General features: G+C 35.7%; 1 protein-coding gene across 11 annotated transcripts in view; it reads left to right on the top strand.

Moving 5' to 3' along the window:
* Window positions 1-18,113, top strand: part of Luc7l2 (LUC7 like 2, pre-mRNA splicing factor) — a 70,533-nt gene that overhangs the window by 27,875 nt on the left and 24,545 nt on the right. For all 11 annotated transcript variants that reach the window (XM_048786845.1, XM_015493777.2, XM_048786844.1 and 8 more), the window contains 2 exons: window positions 13,044-13,142; window positions 16,079-16,189. In XM_048786845.1, coding sequence (XP_048642802.1) covers window positions 13,044-13,142; window positions 16,079-16,189 — 210 coding nt within the window. The remainder of the gene's footprint in view (window positions 1-13,043; window positions 13,143-16,078; window positions 16,190-18,113) is intronic.

The raw sequence follows: 18,113 nt of genomic DNA, 5'->3' as shown, positions 1-18,113 counted from the left end.
GAGTTCAATCCCCAGAACCCCCCCTCTAAAAAAAAAAAAAAAAAAAAAAAAAACCTAAGCCTACGCTGACTTGGAATTTGTGTTCCTCCAGCCTTAGCCTCCTGACTAATAGGAACAACAGGTGTGTGCCACTGCCCAGCTTAAGTTACATGTTATAGCGAGTTTATGCCAATATTCATAAGCATTCTTCCTTACCTTCTCCTCCAGTATAATCTACTTTGACCTTGTGGGTACTGCTGCGCCTTCCAGGTACTTTCAGTATTTCAGCTGTTGATGAATTGATCTATGGATATCAGACTCCATGTTTGGTTTTATGGTGCTGTGGATCAAAGCTTATGCTTGCTAGGCAAACACTCTACCACTGAGCCTCATCCCCAGCCCAGATTTCATGTTTTTATGTAATTTTTTTAAAACCATTTATTTTTTAGTTTTTTTAGGTGGACACAATATTTTTACGTGGTGCCGAGAATCGAACCTAGTGCCTCATGCATGCTAGGCGAGCGCACTACCACTTAAGCCACATCCCCAGCCCCATTTTATGTAATTTTTTTAATGAGAGTATCTTAGAAAAATGCATGCTATAACTCAAGGAGAAAAATATAAAACTTTCTGCTTGGAAAACATTTGGATAAAGATCGCCTATAGTGAATGTGGACATATCTGTACTATACCAGACACTGCTACTTTGCTTTCTTGCAGTTTTGTCAAAGTCAGCATGTCCAAAACAAGACATTTTCTTAACAAATCAATCCTCCCATTTGCTTCAGTTAGTTCTCTTTAGTGGCAACATTGTTTTCATGCTTGAAACCTTGAAAAAAACATCCTTTTTTCCTCTCCATACTTCATTTCTTCTTAGTTAAAAATCGTTGATTGTCACTATTATTGAGAGAATGTTGAGTTACACTAAGAATCTGATCAGATTTATAATTTGCTATCAATAGTTACATGACCTCTCTGAGCCTTCATTTTCAATATCTCTAGGAAGGTAGCATTGGAATTGATGATTTCAGAGATCCCTCTCATCTTTAAAATTCTTTTGTTTTTCTTTAGCACTGTAGTTTAGCTCCATCACCTCCTTTCTTTTTCCTCTTCTAATTTGATCCAGTGGCATTATTCCTGGGTGGTGGTAATATACGTTCTCGCCCTTGGTCTCTTTGTTCTCGTCAACCCATCCAGTAGTGTGAATGCTTCTAAAACATAGATTTTATTACGTCATATTTTTTCCAAGTAGTTAAGCATTTTTACTTATTTGTTTACAGAGTAAATTTTATCATTGGCTCATTTTCAGATTCTTTACTAATATAGTCAGAGGTTGCAAACAGATGGCCTATTGGCCAGAATAATCCTATATCTTGTTTTTCGACATTATTATCCCTTATCTCTATTAATAACCATCTGGTTTCATATAAATTACTGCTGTTCATCTTCCAGATAGGAAAAAAAATATTTTCCTTAAAACATTTGCTCAGGCTATTTCCTGTCTTTTTCTATGTAAATCATCTTTACTTTTCCTAGAAAACTCCCATATACATGGATGCAAAATAGTAGCCCCCTGTTATAAATTCCTTTACAATGGAAGTATTAGGAAGTATGTAAAGTTATGAGCCAAGAAAATATGTTCTTTTTAAAAAAATCATTTGTTTTTTGCATACATGACAATATGGAATGCATTACGCTCATTATTACCCATTACAGCACAAGTTTTTGTAACTCTGTATATAAAGCATGTTCACGCCAAATTATGCCATATACAAGTACTTTTTGCATTACAATTTTTTTTTTAATTTTTTTTTTTTATTTTTAAATTTTTTATTGTTGGCTGTTCAAAACATTACATAGTTCTTGATATATCATATTTCACACTTTGATTCAAGTGGGTTATGAGCTCCCATTTTTACCCCATATATGCATTACAATTCTTAATACACACATATAAAATATGTTCTTAGCATAGTGCATCCATGATAATGTATGATATTGTATAACAAAATATGGAGTGCCTTGTGTGGTGGGTTAGCTCTTTTATGGGTCTTGGGGATATAACAGTGATCAAGAAAGACTTCCTCATCAAGCTTATATCCCAGTGTAGTCAATCAGCAAAAGTAAGTATTTGACAAAGTGCATAAACATTGTATCCATACAGCAATCTTGAAGTACTTGAGAAAAGAAGTTCAGAATGAGTGAGTGAGTAAGTATAGTATTACCTATCAGGTTCTGAAAGAGGTAAAACCTGGTTTTCTGACTTGATCCAGTGCCCCTTCTGTATTTCATTCCTTACGATATGGTACTCAAGTACAAGAGATACTCAAGTACGAGAGGATAAACTATAAAATATGAATGTTTCCTATTGTACCTCATCCCTGTTCCCAGTCCTAGACTTACAAACAATTTAGTGTACCTATTTTGCATTCCCTTCTGTGCATTCACAAGTGTGTGTTTTAACAAATGGCATTTATGTTTTTTTTTCACTTGTAATGTCATTTAGAGATTTCCATGTCAGTTGCCAACATTTAAAAAAATGCCTACCTAATATTTTATAATATGGTCTTCCTGCATATTATAATTATTATTATTTTTAAATTCTTTTTAGTTGTTGATAGACTTTTATTTATTTATGTATGGTGCTGAGAATCAAACCCAGTGCCTCACACATGCCAGGCAAGTGCGCTACCGCTGAGCTCTAGCCCTCTGCATATTATTTTAACCAGTGACTATCAATACATTAATAATTTTTATTTCTGTTTTTTTGTATACAATATGGCAATAAAATCCTTTTGTACTTCTTTGTGTACATTTATAGCTAGTGCCTTAATGTCTTGTTCTTTCTTCATTGAGAATGTAAATTCCTTGGTAGCAACATTTTTTACCCTATTGTTTTGTAACTTTGCTCAGGATCTATATCATACAAATGAGCATATGTAATATAGCAAAGCAATTTTTTTCTCTTTAGTTATACATGACAGTAGAATCTATTTTGGTATATTTATATAAGTATGGAATATATCTTATTTTAATTAGGATCTCAGTCTTGTGCATGTACACAATGATGAAATTCACTGTGGTGTATTTATATATGTACACAGGAAAGTTATGTCAGATTCATTCCACTCTTTCCTATTCCTTTCTCCCCTCCCTTCCCTTCATTCTCCTTTGTCTAATCCAGTGAACTTTTGTTCACCCCCTCACCCACCCTTTATTGTGGGTTAGCATCTACATATCAGAGAAAACATATGAACTTTGTTTTTTTGGGATTGGCGTATTTCACTTAGCATGATAGTCTCCAGATCCGTTTATTTGCTGGTGAATATCATTAAATAATTCTTATTTATGGTTGAGTAATATTCCATTGTGTATATGTACCACAATTTCTTTATCCATTTGTCTGTTGGTGGGCATCTAGGTTGGCTCCATGGCTTAGCTATTGCAAATCATGATGCTATAAACATTGATGTGGCTGTGTCACTAAAATATGCTGATTTTAATTCCTTTGGGTATATATGGAAGAATGGGATAACTGGGTCAAATGGTGGTTCCATTCTTAGTTTTCTGAGGAATATCTACACTGCTTTCCAGGAAGGCTGCATTAATTTGCAGTCTCACCAACAGTGTACGAGTGTACCTTTTCCCCCATATCCTTGCTAACATTTATTGTCACTTTTATTCTTGAGAATTGCCATTCTGATCAGATTGAAGTGAAATGTCAGTTTTAATTTGCATTTTTCTAATTACTAGAGATATTGAACATTTTTTTCATATATTTGTATATGATTTCTTTTTTTTTTTGGTTGGACTGGAAATTGAACCAAGGGCCTTGTGCAAGCAAGGCAAAGTGAGGCAAGCACTCCACCAACGGAGTACTTTATACCTAGTGTTTTATTGTCTTGCCCCCTGAGTTCAATCCCCAGCTCCAACTCTATTTCTTTTGAGAATTGTCTTTTTAGTTCCTTTGTCCGTTTTTTGATTGGGTTATTTTTGTTTATTTTGTTTGGTTTTGGTGTTAAGCTTTTTGAGTTCTTTGTTTATCCTGAAAATTAATGCCTTATCTGAGGTGCTGGTGGCAAATTTTCTCCCATTCTGTAGTCTCTCTTCTTCATGCTCTTGATTGTTTTCTTTGCTAGAAAGCAAATGTTTTTACAATTACTTGCAACTGCCACCTATCTAGTTTATAGCACTGATCTGTTCATTAACAGACTACTGCCATTAATTTACACTTGGTAGTCCTCTCAAATGTATAAACCAGTGTTTTGATTTGCTCTGCTATAATATCATTTTTATTTATTGGTTTTGGTGTGTAATTTTCACATGCTTCTGTTTCAATTAAATTGTTTTCCTCTAAAATTAAAAAGTTTCATTGATCCCTGCCCCCCCAAGCCATTTTAAGATTGATATATCATCTGTCATTGCATCAACCAGTACCCAGAAGTTCAAACAAACCAACCTTGGGGCAATGTGTATTTCTGAATCACAAAAATGCCATTTTATTATATGTCTTTGCCACCTTAACAAGAATATAGCTCTCTCTTTTTGGTGTTGAGGATAAAACTAGGGGCACTTTATCACTGACCTATATTCCAGCCCTTTTAATTTTTTATTTTGAGACAGGGTCTTGGTAAGTAGCTATGGCTGGTCTCAAACTTGTGATTCTTCCTGACTCAGACTCCATAGTAGCTTACATTATCTGCTGGAATATCTTTTTTTTAATGGTCACATAATATATCATTGTATTCCATGAAGTCAAACTCAAATTTGAGAGGCTCATAATGTTTCTCTTTTGTAAATCAAAAACAGCATTGTTGGGATTGAGGCTATGGCTCAGAGGTAGTGCACTTGCCTGGCATGTGTGAGGCACTGGGTTTGATTCTCAGCACTGTATATAAATAAATAAAGGTCTATCAACTAAAAAAAAATTTTAAAAAAATTGTTAAACTTAATGTTGTCTGTTTGCCTTTGTGTACTCTTTCATTGTTTCCTTAAATTCTTAGAATTCTGTAGTCCAATCAGGTTCATTTAATAGTCATGGTGTAGGCAACATGGGCTGTGCAAAACCTGGTCTGCTATGCAGTAGAGATAAATAGAAAAGAAAAAAGAAAAAAAGACCATTTCCCCTCCCCCCCCCCAATGAAACTTAGAGTACATTTGAGGAGATAAAACTCACTTTCAGAAATTAAAAAGATAACGGTGGTGCACGCCTGTAACCCCAGCGGCTCGGTAGGCTGAGGCAGGAGGATCACGAGTTCAAAGCCAGCCTCGGCAAAAGCTGAACTCAGTGAGACCCTGTCTCTAAACAAAATACAAGATAGGGCTGGGAATGTGGCTCAGTGGCTGAGTGCCCCTGAGTTCAATCCTCAGTACCCCATCCCCCCCAAAAAAAGATAAAAATAACACTTAAAATAATCAACTTTATTAAACAGAAAGCAGCATAGAATGCAGGGGTTTTAAGAGAAGTTACTAGGATGAAGTAGAGTTATTTGTCTAAGACCTCTTCATGCTCTTGATTGTTTTCTTTGCTGAGAAAGGAGGAATGGATTTGAAATGGAGAAGGCCAAATAAAGAACTGAATTCAGTTAAAAATAAGCATCATTTTTACCATTTACAATTTAACACAAAGTCTGTTAATTAAAATACTAAGAATAGAGCCAGGTGCAGTGGTAACACCTATTATTCTAGTGACTGGGGTCTGGGGGTGCTGAGGCAGAAGGATTGCAAGTTGGAGGCCAGCCTCGGCAATTTGGTGAGATTGTGTCACACAGTAAAAACAGGGCTGGGCTTGTAGCTCAGTGGTGGGAGTGCCCCAGGATTCAGTCCCAGACACTACCAAAATAAATGAATGCATACATAACATACATACCAAGAATAAACTTTTGGAAATAATCTAATTAAAAGTGTCTGGGCTGGGGTTGCGGCTTAGCGATAGAACACTAGCATAGCATGCAAGGCCCTGAGTTCAATCCTCAGCACCACATAAAAATAAGTAAATATAATAAAGGAATTGTTTTCAACCGCAACTAAAAAAAAATCTTAAAAAGTGAATTGTTCAAATTTTTAAAATTAAAAATCTTACGGTTTTTGTCATAAATAGATATTTAAAATCCACAAAACTTGTTAAACATTTTTTTCAGTATTTAAGTGAAGCAGATGCAGTAGAAGCAGCAAATGTCTGAGACCTTGGTGTTGGAAGCATGTTGCACTGTTACTGATGCAGTCAGGATTGATCTGGCAGAGAAGCAGAGGCTCTGAAGGATTGGAGTAGTTGATCTTGAGAGGGGTTCTATCAAGGTTCCCTCTGTGGTGACTATTTTAATTAGATGACTGGGATCATGAAGAATGTTCAAATCATACTTTCCCTTGTACTCACTTTTATAGTGGCAGATAGTTGTGGAGGGTTCTTGGGGCTTCTTTGTTTTTAGAATTTTAAACTCCTCTGATTAGTTGTGTTGGTATGGACAGAGTAATATAGCTGATGGGTGTTTAGAATTCCGAAACTCTACTTTGGTACACTTACTGCTCTGCTAGGTCCCTGAAGAGGTGAGTTAAGCACAGAAGATATTCCAGACCAAAAAGTCTTCTTTAGTAGATTCTTGTTCGTAGAGTTTAGGCCCCCAAGCCACTGTGGATAGCCAGACTAGACTAAAAAGTTGCAAGATCAGTTGGCTAAAGTTAGTAATAAGCCCAAATAATGAAGAGAGGAATACAGAGAAAACAGAGAGGACTAGTTCTAAACACTTAAGGAAAGGAGTCCAAGGAGGCTAAGATACCCTCCTTTCCTACCTGAAGCTCAGACCAGTTTTGTCCTGGGATGTTTCTTCACCATCTTCACTTGTTAGTAAGCCTGTGGCCCTCTGTCAGATTCTCTGTCCTCTTACTAGGTTGATTCATTCAGCAGGGTTTTTTTTTGTGGTGCTGGGGATTGAACCCAGGGCCTCGTGCGTGTCAGACAGGCACTTTACCAACTGAGCTATATCCCCAGCCCCAGCAGATATTTTTAAAGGATTTCTGTGCCTGGTTAAAGGTACATAGTAGATAAGGCAGATAAGAATCCTTGTGGAACTCACGTTCCAGTGAGTTAATAATAATTTTTCCATGCCTATACGTTCCTCTAAGGCAGACCCCTCACCTCTACTTTCATCAAAAATTTTAGCCTACTACAGTGGAAATAATTATGTTTTTTTTAATTTGTTTTGTTTTTGGATGACATAATTGCTTTTGTTCTTTTGGTTGGTTGTGTGTTGTAGAATCTAACATTAAAAACAGGTGTTTTAAACACAGAAAAGTTGTTATTTTTATGTTTTTTTCTTGAGAACAAATTGAGAAATAGAGTCAGGGGATAAAGATAATTTGTTAAAGGGAGCTTTGGATGTCTGCTGTGCAGATCTTTTTCTTATGGCATGGGAGATGAATATTATTGAAAAATACTTAAAACAATTTAGTACTAAAATATTGGAGCCTGCCTGGCAAAGTGGAAGAAATGTTAGATGAAGAATTGGTCTAACCGGGTGTACTAATAATACCCTCAAGCAGGTCATTTTTCCTGTGCAGGGGATGGGAATGAAAGTAGATCAGTGAGTGGTTGTCAGCACTACACACTATAAACACCTGGGTGGGTTTTGCAATTCAGTCTTCAAGTGATAGGGCTTGGGCCTGTTTCTAAAAACCATCAATGTGAGGTGAATGCTTTCCAGGTACAGGTTGAGAACCACATCTGACTGTGACATCTTTTTTGTTTTATGAAATGTGATACAGCATCCTGTGAACAACTATAGCTTGTGAAAATACGTAACATGTAAAGGGCATTGTTGGAGAAATTAATTTAAACTGCTGACTTATATTACAAACATTGACAACTTTCTTTTGCCATTAGATCTTTAATTTCTATTTTATTTTCTGAGATCTTGTTTTTATTTATTTAGTTATTTTTGGTAGATGGACACAATACCTTTAGGTTATTTTTATGTGGTACTGAGGATCGAACTAATGCCTTACACATGCTAGGCTGGCACTCTACCACTGAGCTACACCACAGCCCCTGGGAGTTTTTTTTTTTTTTTTAAGAGTTTTTAACTTTTTCTTAGTAATATTGTTAATTTTAATTTCTACATATCCACTGGCCGCTTCAGTTGCTGCTTATTGTCACTGGGAAAGTCCTCAGTATGTTAAATTGTAGACATTGGGGCCTGAAAAAATTTCTGCATGTTCAGTATAGCATTTTATGATGAAGGCTTTTGTAATTGTCATGAGAAGTCTTTATTACTTCTTGTCCCCGTTCCCCCTCCTTAAGTACCAGTGATTGAACTCAAGGGCACTTGACCACTGAGCCACATCCCCAGCCCTATTTTGTATTTTATTTAGAAAAAGGGTGTCTAGTTGCTTAGCGTCTTGCCATTGCTGAGGCTGGCTTTGAACTTGTGATCCTCCTGCCTCAGCCTCCTGAGCTGTTGGGATTACAGGCGTGCTTCCCCATCTTTATTACTTCTTATGTAATTAAGAACTGAGTGTAAGGCTAGGGTTGTAGCTTAGTGATAGAGTGCTCGCCTTGCATGTGGAAGGCACTGGGTTCGATCTTTAGCGCCACATAAAAAATAAAATAAAGGTATTGTGTCCATCTCCAACTAAAAAAATATTGAAAAAAAAAAGAACTGAGGAGTGTAATAAGGTTTTACATAAAAACAGTTTTTTAAAAGTAGTTGTAAAATTCTAGAGTTGGGGGAAAGATTAAATGCTACCTGGTTGAGGTTTTTCCTCAATTATACTAGATAAATGATTTCAAAACTGCAGGCTTGTTCCATCTTTAACACCAAGAGTTTAAAAAAAAACCTCTCTATAGTCCCTTTGGACCATAATAAAACAAATTTTTGCCTCTTAATCAGAAATTCTTCCATTGATTGATGATTAGCTTCACATTTTGATTTTTCTCTAATTACTTCTTTTACCTGGCTTTTCTGCATGGCTTGGTTTTGAGACATTTGGTCAATCTATTCATATCCCTTTTGAAGTACATTAGTGTACAGAATAATTTTTGGAAGTTAAGAGTTTGCTTCTTTGTGTGTGGGTTGGAATTGAACTTGGGGGTACTCAACCACTGAGCCACATTCCCAGCCCTGTTTTGTGTGGTTTTTGTGGGGGTGTGGGGGTGAGGGGGAGTACTGGAATTGAACTTGGGGGCACTCTATCACTGAGCCACATCCCCATCCCTATTTTGTATTTTATTTAGAGACAGGGTTTCACTGAGTTGCTTAGTGCTTCATTTTTGCTGAGGCTGGCTTTGAACTTGACATTCTCCTGCCTCAGCTCCTGAGCTGCTGGGATTACAGGTGTGCACCACCATGCCTGGCAGGGTTTTCTTTTAAAACAAGCCTTCAGTAGAGATTTCTCATTTGACTCACACTATATCCTTTCAAAATTAGTTTTAGTTCACATTGGTATATTTCAGTCATGCCATACTTTTTAACTAGTTATTTTTGTCTAATACTCTATTCATATCTAGTTACTTGTAAATTTTTCTCTTAGTCATAGAAATGTATGAATTCAATTTATTTAATTTAAATTTAATTGGCGTATTCTTTTGAATTTTGATCCAGTGAATTCACTGTCCTTTTTAGTTGCAATATTGCACAAAATTGATCACGTTCTCTGTTTTACACATGTCCAGATTTTTGGCAAAAATGTTAAGTAGGCAGTGTCATTTCTAGATTCCATTTGTAAAGCTAAGGCTCAGGCCTGTATGCTGTAGATACCTGTTACCAGAAACTTCCCGATGATTGATATTACTCATATTTCTTTTAAAAAGAGTTAAAAGGTTTATTTGCCTTCTATGAATGTTTTCTCTGATATGTGGATGCTAACACACTATAAAGGGGCACACAAATTGGAATGAAGGGAAGGGTCCAGGAAGCTTGGGAATGGGAAAGATAGTAGATGTATCAGACATACTTTCCTATGTTTATATATGAATACACAACCAGTATAACTCCACATTATGTTCAACCACAAGAATGGCAAGTTATACTCCATGTACATATAATATGTCAAAATACATTATACTGTCATGTACAAAAAGAATAATTAAAAAGATTTATTTGCCTTCTAAATATTTTGTAAAATTTGAAATTCTTTTGGGTTTTCTAAGTCAATTTGCTTTCACTGTTTACTGAATTTCATTCATTGCACAATTATCACAGATTTAGTGCCATTTATTTTTGCAAAAAAAGTGGGGTAAAATTATTACGAAGTTTCTTTTTTAAAAATTGTGTTGGTATTGCTTAAAAATAATTTATTATTCATGGGCTGGGGTTGTGGCTCAGTGGTAGAGCACTTGCCTAGCATGTATGAGGCACTGGGTTTGATTCTCAGTACCACATATAAATACAAGTATATATAAAGGTCCATCAACAACTTAAAAAAAAAAGGCAACTCAGTGAGACCTTGTCTCTAAATAAAAATTCAAAACAGGGGCTGGGGATGTGGCTCAAGTGGTAGCGCGCTCACCTGGCATGCGTCCGGCCCGGGGTTCGATCCTCAGCACCACATACAAACAAAGATGTTGTGTCCGCCGATAACTAAAAAATAAATATTAAAAAATTTCTCTCTCTCTCTCTCTTTAAAAAAAAATTCAAAACAGGTTTGGGGATGTGACTCAGTGGTTGAGTGCCCCAGTTCAATCACCGGTAACCCCCACACCCCCCACACTCCCCACTGCCCCCTCAGAAGAAAAAAGTAATCAGAAGTTAAAAATGCACTTAGCACACCTAAACCACTGAACTTTTCTTCTTAGCCAAGCCCACTTTAAACATGCTTAGAATACTTAATATCTGCCTAGAGTTGGGCAAAAAAATCATATAACACAGAGCCTATTTTATAATAAAATCTTGACTATTTCAATAATTTATTCATTTTTTGCAATACTAGGGATTGAGATCAGTGTTACTCTACCCAGCCCTTCCTTCCTTCCTTCCGTCCTTCCGTCCTTCCGTCCTTCCTGACAGGATCTTACTATGTCAATGAGGCTAGCCTTGAAATTATGATCCTTTTGCCTCAGTGATTTGTATACTTTTCTATACATGTTATATTTCTATAAAACTTATCAAAGGGTGTGAATATTACTGTTTTAAAACCTATGTGTCTATTCACAGTGTAATTTTTTGTTTGTTTGTTTGTTTGGTTTTGGTGGGATGGGTACCAGGGATTGAACTCAGGGGCACATCTCAGCCCTATTTTGTATCTTTATTTAGAGACGGTCTCGCTGAGTTGCTTAGGGTCCCGCTTTTTCTGAGGCTGGCTCTTGATCCTCCTGCTTCAGACTCCTGAGCCGCTGGGATTACAGGCGTGCACCACCAAGCTGGCTCCTTTGAAGTTTTTTTTAATTAACAGTCCAGAGACTGAGACATTTCTGGAGGTGGGGGTTACATACCTCCAATTGGAAAAAATCTCTTGCTTTTATGTGTGTGTGTATACACACTGGGGATTGAACCTAGGAGTGCTTAACCACTATGTCACATCTCCAGTCCTTTTTAAAAAATTTTTTTATCTGGACACAGGGTCTTGCTAAGTTGCTAAGACTGTCTTTGAATTTGGGATCCTCCTGTCTCAACCTCCCAAGCAGCTGGGATTATAGACGTGCACCACTGCACCTGGTACTTGCTTTGCTTTGATCACCCATTAATCACAGATGTATTTATCTTTGCATTTTACCCATTTTTTCCCCAAAAGGATTTTATCAAATTCTTATCAGCTGTCCACATACATGTAAAAATGGATAGATTTTTATTGATTTTGTCTCCGGTATGAGAAAAGCCTCTGGTTTTAAATAATGAAAATTAGAAATTTACACAGAGGAGGATTCTAGGTCAATAAGACTATTTTATTTCCCTGATAGATACTTGTGCACTTACACTGGGTCTTACTAATGAATTATGTCTTCATGAGTTTACATGGAGTTTTGTCTAGCATCTATAAGAAGTTAACAGTCTCTGTGTGTGTATTGGGGGTGGGGGGCGGTACTGAGGATTGAACCCAGGGTCAGTCTTTTTTTTTTTTTTTTTTTAAGGAATTTTTATTTGACAAACAGAATGCTCTTCAAAGAACAGTGACCCCCCCAGGCTGGGACTGTGGCTCAGTTGTAAAGCACTTGCCTAGCACGTGTAAGGCACTGGGTTCNAAGAAAGAACAAGACATTAAGGCACTAGCTATAAATGTACACAAAGAAGTACAAAAGGATTTTATTGCCATATTGTATACAAAAAAACAGAAATAAAAATTATTAATGTATTGATAGTCACTGGTTAAAATAATATGCAGAGGGCTAGAGCTCAGCGGTAGCGCACTTGCCTAGCACGTGTAAGGCACTGGGTTCGATCCTCAGCACCACATTAAAAAAAAAAAAAAATTGACCCTAATTCAGCAGTTTGGTTTACATAATCTTTCAGTTTTGTTTTAAATTAACTTTGAATATCCTTCTGTTATGGGAGTAAATGAAATATGCTATAATATAGGAGCTTGAAACTTTAAGATTCTGAAAAGCTTTTTCTTACAGATATGTTCATAAGTTTAAAAATGTTCACTCTTTCGTTTGTAGCCAGAATTGGTGCAGTTTGTTCGTTCGTTCGTTCCTTCCTTCCTTCCTTCCTTCCTTCCAAAATCTTTTCTTATTTTTAGTTGGACAGAATGCCTTGATTTTATTTATTTAAATTTACGTGGTGCTGAGGATCGAACCCAGGGCCTTACATGTGCTAGGTGAACGCTCTACCCCTGAGCCACAACCCCAGCCCATTGCAGTTTCTTTGTAATACCAAGTTTTATACTTGTCTGTGAAATGTTGTAATTTGAAGATCCATAAGTAACGAAGCATATGTAAGGCTTAATGTATATTCAGAAGAGAATTGTAGTGATGAAGTGAATTTGTGAAAAAATGTTTTCTATTTCAGTATTCCATAAGTAACGAAGCATATGTATGGCTTAATATATATTCAGAAGAGAATTGTAGTGATGAAGTGAATTTGTGAAAAAATGTTTTCTATTTCAATATTCTCTTTTTTTTTCCTCTCCCCTAGAGAATGGATCTTGGAGAATGTCTGAAAGTCCATGACCTGGCTTTAAGAGCAGATTATGAAATTGCATCCAAAGAACAGGACTTTTTCTTTGAACTTGATGTATGTGATTTTGCTTTAATGGATTATATTGTCTTTTGCAGCAAAATATCTTGAATATGAATCATTATCTTTAATAAGATAAACTCAGCTAATTATTTTTATATCATATCCATTTTGCTTTTTATACATATGTATATATACATATATAAAGACAGTATTTTAGTGTAAAACTAATAGAAGAAATAGGTATGCGAATGGGTTCCAGATGTAACTTACATATTGTTTCTCGCTTTATCCATTTATTTATGTATTTAATATGCAGAGCAAGGGCTCCAACTCAGGGAGTCACTATATGCTAGGCACTTGCTCTACACTGAGCTATCTTCGTAGCCTGTAATGTTACTTTTATATGAGAATTACTTGTCTAAAAATAGGGAAACTAAAAATTTTTTTTGCATTTTTGTGAGACATATCACTTAGCATTAAATAAAGCATATTGATGAGCTCATTTTATGGTTCCTTTTTCTTACTGGGGCTTGAACCCAGTGTACTTTACCTCTGACCTACATCCCCAGGCCATTTTTTATTTTGAGACAGGATCTTGCTAAATTGTAGAGGCTGACCTCTAACTTGTGAATCCTCTGCTTTTAGCCTACCTAGTTGCTGGGACTAAGCCCTGCTTTGTATTTCCTTTATTAGTGAACTAACAGTATACAACATTTTTTTTTTTTTTTTTTTAGCTAATCTTGAATGTTGGCCATTTCTCATTGATTTGTTCTGTTTGCATTTTATGAAAATTTTTTCTCACGTACATATTCCAAGTATTTTTTCCTGTTTTACATTTCTTTGGTGGTTTTTGGTTCTGCATATTTTTTAGTTGTCTAATTTATCAGTTTTCAAAAAATCTATTAGATTAATTTGAAAGGCCTTCCCTATGCTGAGGTGAAAAGAGCCCTTTTTCCCTAGTACTCTTTTACTTCATTTTATACATTTAAATCCTTGCTCCATCTCGAATTTATTTGCTCTTTTAGAATTTATTCTACTTAGTATGTTTAGCTCCTAGTAACTGTTTAATTGACCCAACACTTATTTGTTGGTTGGTCTTTCTTTTCTCTTACTGCTTTAGGATCTACCCTCTTTTTTTTTTTTTTTTTTTAATTGGGGCACTGGGTACCAGGGATTGAATTCAGGAGCACTCAACCACTGAGTTACATCCCTAGCTCTTTTAGAGACAGAGTCTCACTGAGTTGTTCAGCACCTTTTTTGCTGAGGCTGGCTTTGAACTTGGGATGCTCCTGCCTAAGCCTTCTGACCCACTGGGATTACAGGCGTGTGTCACAGTGCCTGAATTACTTTTATCTTGTCATAAGAAAATTCACATAGATTTCCATTACCATTTAAAAGATAAAGTTGACATTAAAAGAATTAAATAGCTATCTCTGTATCATCCCAGTTAGAAGAAACTTTTGAAATCATCCTTATTTCTTTGAAGAAGAATTTCATTTTTGTCCCTGTTCACTTTGAAGAAATTCTTGGGTTATCAGACTATTTTGGGGATTCCAGTATGTGCAGAATGACATTGTTAAAATTTTCCAATGGTTCATTTTTTGAAAAGTTTTTTTTTTTCCTGATTGTAACATTTTCATTGTGGGAATTTAAAAAAAAAAAACAGAAAACAAGCAAAAATCATGAAATATTGAGAAATTATTATTGTTAACATTTTAACAATGTTAAACCTCATTTTGTATATGGTTATCTTTCAATTTTTTTCTATGCTGCTTTGTTTCATAAATGTGGGATCTTATTGCATATTATATTGGTAACTTGCCTTTTATTTGTAAGTGAATCTTGAAGTGTTCTATGTCTTTAAGTATCCTATAAAAACTTTTTTAATGAAGGAAGACCAAATTTAGAATATTTATAGCTTTTTAATGCTCTAACAATGTAAAGAATGTGTTTGAATATTTATCTCTACATATTTTTGTTAATTTCTTAGAATAAAATTTTGGAAGTAAAACTACTAAGGGGATATTTTAAAGTTTTTTTTCCCCTATTTTTTTTTTATTGGTGCATTATAGCTGTGCATTCCAATGGGATTCTTTGTTACCATATTTGCACATGCACAGAATATGACCATATAATTTGGCCAATGTCAGTCCCCAGTATTTCCCCCTTTCTTCGCTTCATCTTTCCCCTGGACCCTTAAAGGGTTTTCTTTCCATATATATATATATAAAGTTTTACTTACCACAGCTTTTTTTTTTTTTTAAAGAGGGAGAGAGAATTTTAATATTTATTTTTTAGTTTTCGGTGAAAAACATCTTTGTTTGTATGTGGTGCTGAGGATTGAACCCGGGCCGCACGCATGCCAGGCAAGCGCGCTACCGCTTGGCCACATCCCCAGCCCTAACCACAACTTCTTGTTCAATTCTGGTGCTGAGAATCGAACCCAGTTCCTCACACATGCTGGGCAAGTGTGCTTCCATTGAGCCAAAGCCCCAGCCCCTTAAAGGGTTTTCAGTAAGAAAAATCACAGTGCCTTTTTATAAAGGCTGCATTGGTTTGTGCTTTCTTCAATACAGTATGAAAGTGGAGGTTTTTTTTAAATAGCATTATCTTTCCTGGAATAATAATAATTATTATTATTTAAATATTTCTAATTGTAGATGGACTCAATACCTTTATTTTATTTATTTATTTTTTTGTGTGGTGCTGAGAATCGAATCCAGTGCCTCACACAAGCAATGCAAGCGCTGTGATACTGAACTACAACCCCAGCCCCATCTTTCTGGAATTATTTATGTTTACTCTTTGCCAGTTTGGTGGAAGACAAATAATATTTGGGATTTACAATTGAAACTGCTTTTATTATTTTTTAAGATTTCCATGGTTTCTACTTATTAACATTTTAAAAACAAAGTATAGTTTTTAAATAAAGGTATTTCTGAATAAAATTAACTTTCTGGCAGTAATTATTTTTTAATTAAACATTTTAGGCCATGGATCACCTGCAGTCATTCATTGCAGATTGCGATAGAAGAACAGAAGTGGCTAAAAAAAGATTAGCAGAAACTCAAGAAGAGATTAGTGCTGAAGTGGCAGCAAAGGTAAGATTTCAGTCCTTTCATTAGTACAAAGTGTAGTTTCAACCCACTACTCATTTGTTTTACCTTTGTATTTTAAAATAATTAAATTTGTCGAGATTGCAAAGACATACACAAGGAATTCAATGTATTTTTTCTCTTGCCTTCCCCAGTCTTAAAATCTTACACAATTATAGTATATCAAAGAAATGGACCTTGGTTCAATTCTTACATTTCAATAATATTTAACCACTTTCACATGTTTTCGTGTATGCATGTGTGTATATGTAGCTCTGCAGTTTTATCATATATAAACTTGTGCATCCATTATCACAACTAAGATACTTAACTATATTAACATCACTATAAGACTTCCTTATAATTGGGCACCGTGGTGCTCCATGTAATCCTAGCAACTCTTTTTTTTTAAAGAGTGAGAGAGAATTTTTTAATATTTATTTTTTAGTTTTCGGTGAAAAACATCTTTGTTTGTATGTGGTGCTGAGGATCGAACCCGGGCCGCACGCATGCCAGGCAAGCGCGCTACCGCTTGAGCCACATCCCCAGCCCCATCCTAGCAACTCTTGAGGCCAAGGCAGGAGGATCATAAGTTCAAAGCCAGTCTCAACAACTTAGCTAGGCCCTAAGCAACTTAGTGAGACTTTGTCTCGGTATGTGTTTCAGTGGTTAAGTGCCCCTGGGTTTGTTTCCCCATTACCTCCCCTCCCCCCAAAAAACCCAAACATTTCTTTATAATTCTCTGTATAACACACCCATATCATTCCAATCCATAACATTTAGCAATCGCTAAACTATTCTTCATCTCTATAATTAGTTATTTCATGAATATTAAATGAATGAAATTGTGCACTAGGTATCTTTTTTGAGATTGGTTTTTTCACTAACCACAATTTCCTTACAGTTCATCCACATTTTGTACATCAGTAGTTCATTTCTTTTTATTTTTGAGTAGAAGAATTCCATGGTATGGTTATACCACAGTTGAATCATTCACACATTGAGGAACGTTAAGGTTGTTTTCACTTACTGGCTAATACCAGCAGATCTGAAGTACCCACCTGCATATAGATATTTGTGTAGAAACAAGTTTTCATTTACTTGGAATAAATTAACTAAGAATGCAATTACTGGGTCATAATGTAAATCCATGTTTAGTTTTTTGTTTTGTTCGCAGGGGGGAATTAAACTCAGGGGTACTTGACCTCTCAGTCCTATTTTTGTATTTTATTTAGAGATAGTAAGTATCTCACTGAGTTGCTTAGCACCTCACTTTTGCTGAGGCTGGCTTTGAACTCAAAATCCTCCTGCCTCAGCCTTCTGAGCTGCTGGGATTATCGGCATGCGCCACAGTGCCTGGCCCATGTTTAGTTTTTGAAAAAAACTGCCAAATTTGTTTTAGAGTGAGTGTACAATTTTTCTTTTCTGCTACCAAGTGTGAATGCTGTAGTTTCTTTACATCTATTCCAGCATTTGATGATGTCATCATATTTCATTTTATCTGTTATGAGAGTAATGTAGTGGTTTTTTGTGGTTTCAATTTGCATTTACCTAATGACTAATGATGAGGTTTTTTTTTTCAGGTGTATGCTTGCCATCTGCATGCACTCTTCATTCAGTAAATGTGTTGTTTTATTCTTTTGCCCATTTTCTCATAGGATTGCTAGGTTTTTTTTTTCCCCTTAGTTGTCGATGGACCTTTATTTTTTATTTTATCTATTTATATGTGGTGTTGAGAATCAACCCCAGTCTCTTACATGTGCTCTTTCATTGAGCAACAACCCCAGCCCAATTGCTAGTTTTTTTAATGTTGCGTTTTGATTGTTCTTCATGTTTTGCCTAACTTGTTACTTTTTTTCATTGTTCTTTTTAGTTATACATGACAGTATTGACTCATTACTTTAAAAACACACAACAAGTTGGGAGAAAG

The sequence above is a fragment of the Marmota marmota genome, unplaced genomic scaffold, assembly GCF_001458135.2.
Source record: "Marmota marmota marmota unplaced genomic scaffold, marMar, whole genome shotgun sequence".
Classification (NCBI taxonomy): Eukaryota; Metazoa; Chordata; class Mammalia; order Rodentia; family Sciuridae; genus Marmota; species Marmota marmota.
This window is presented reverse-complemented; position numbering and strand designations above follow the sequence as displayed.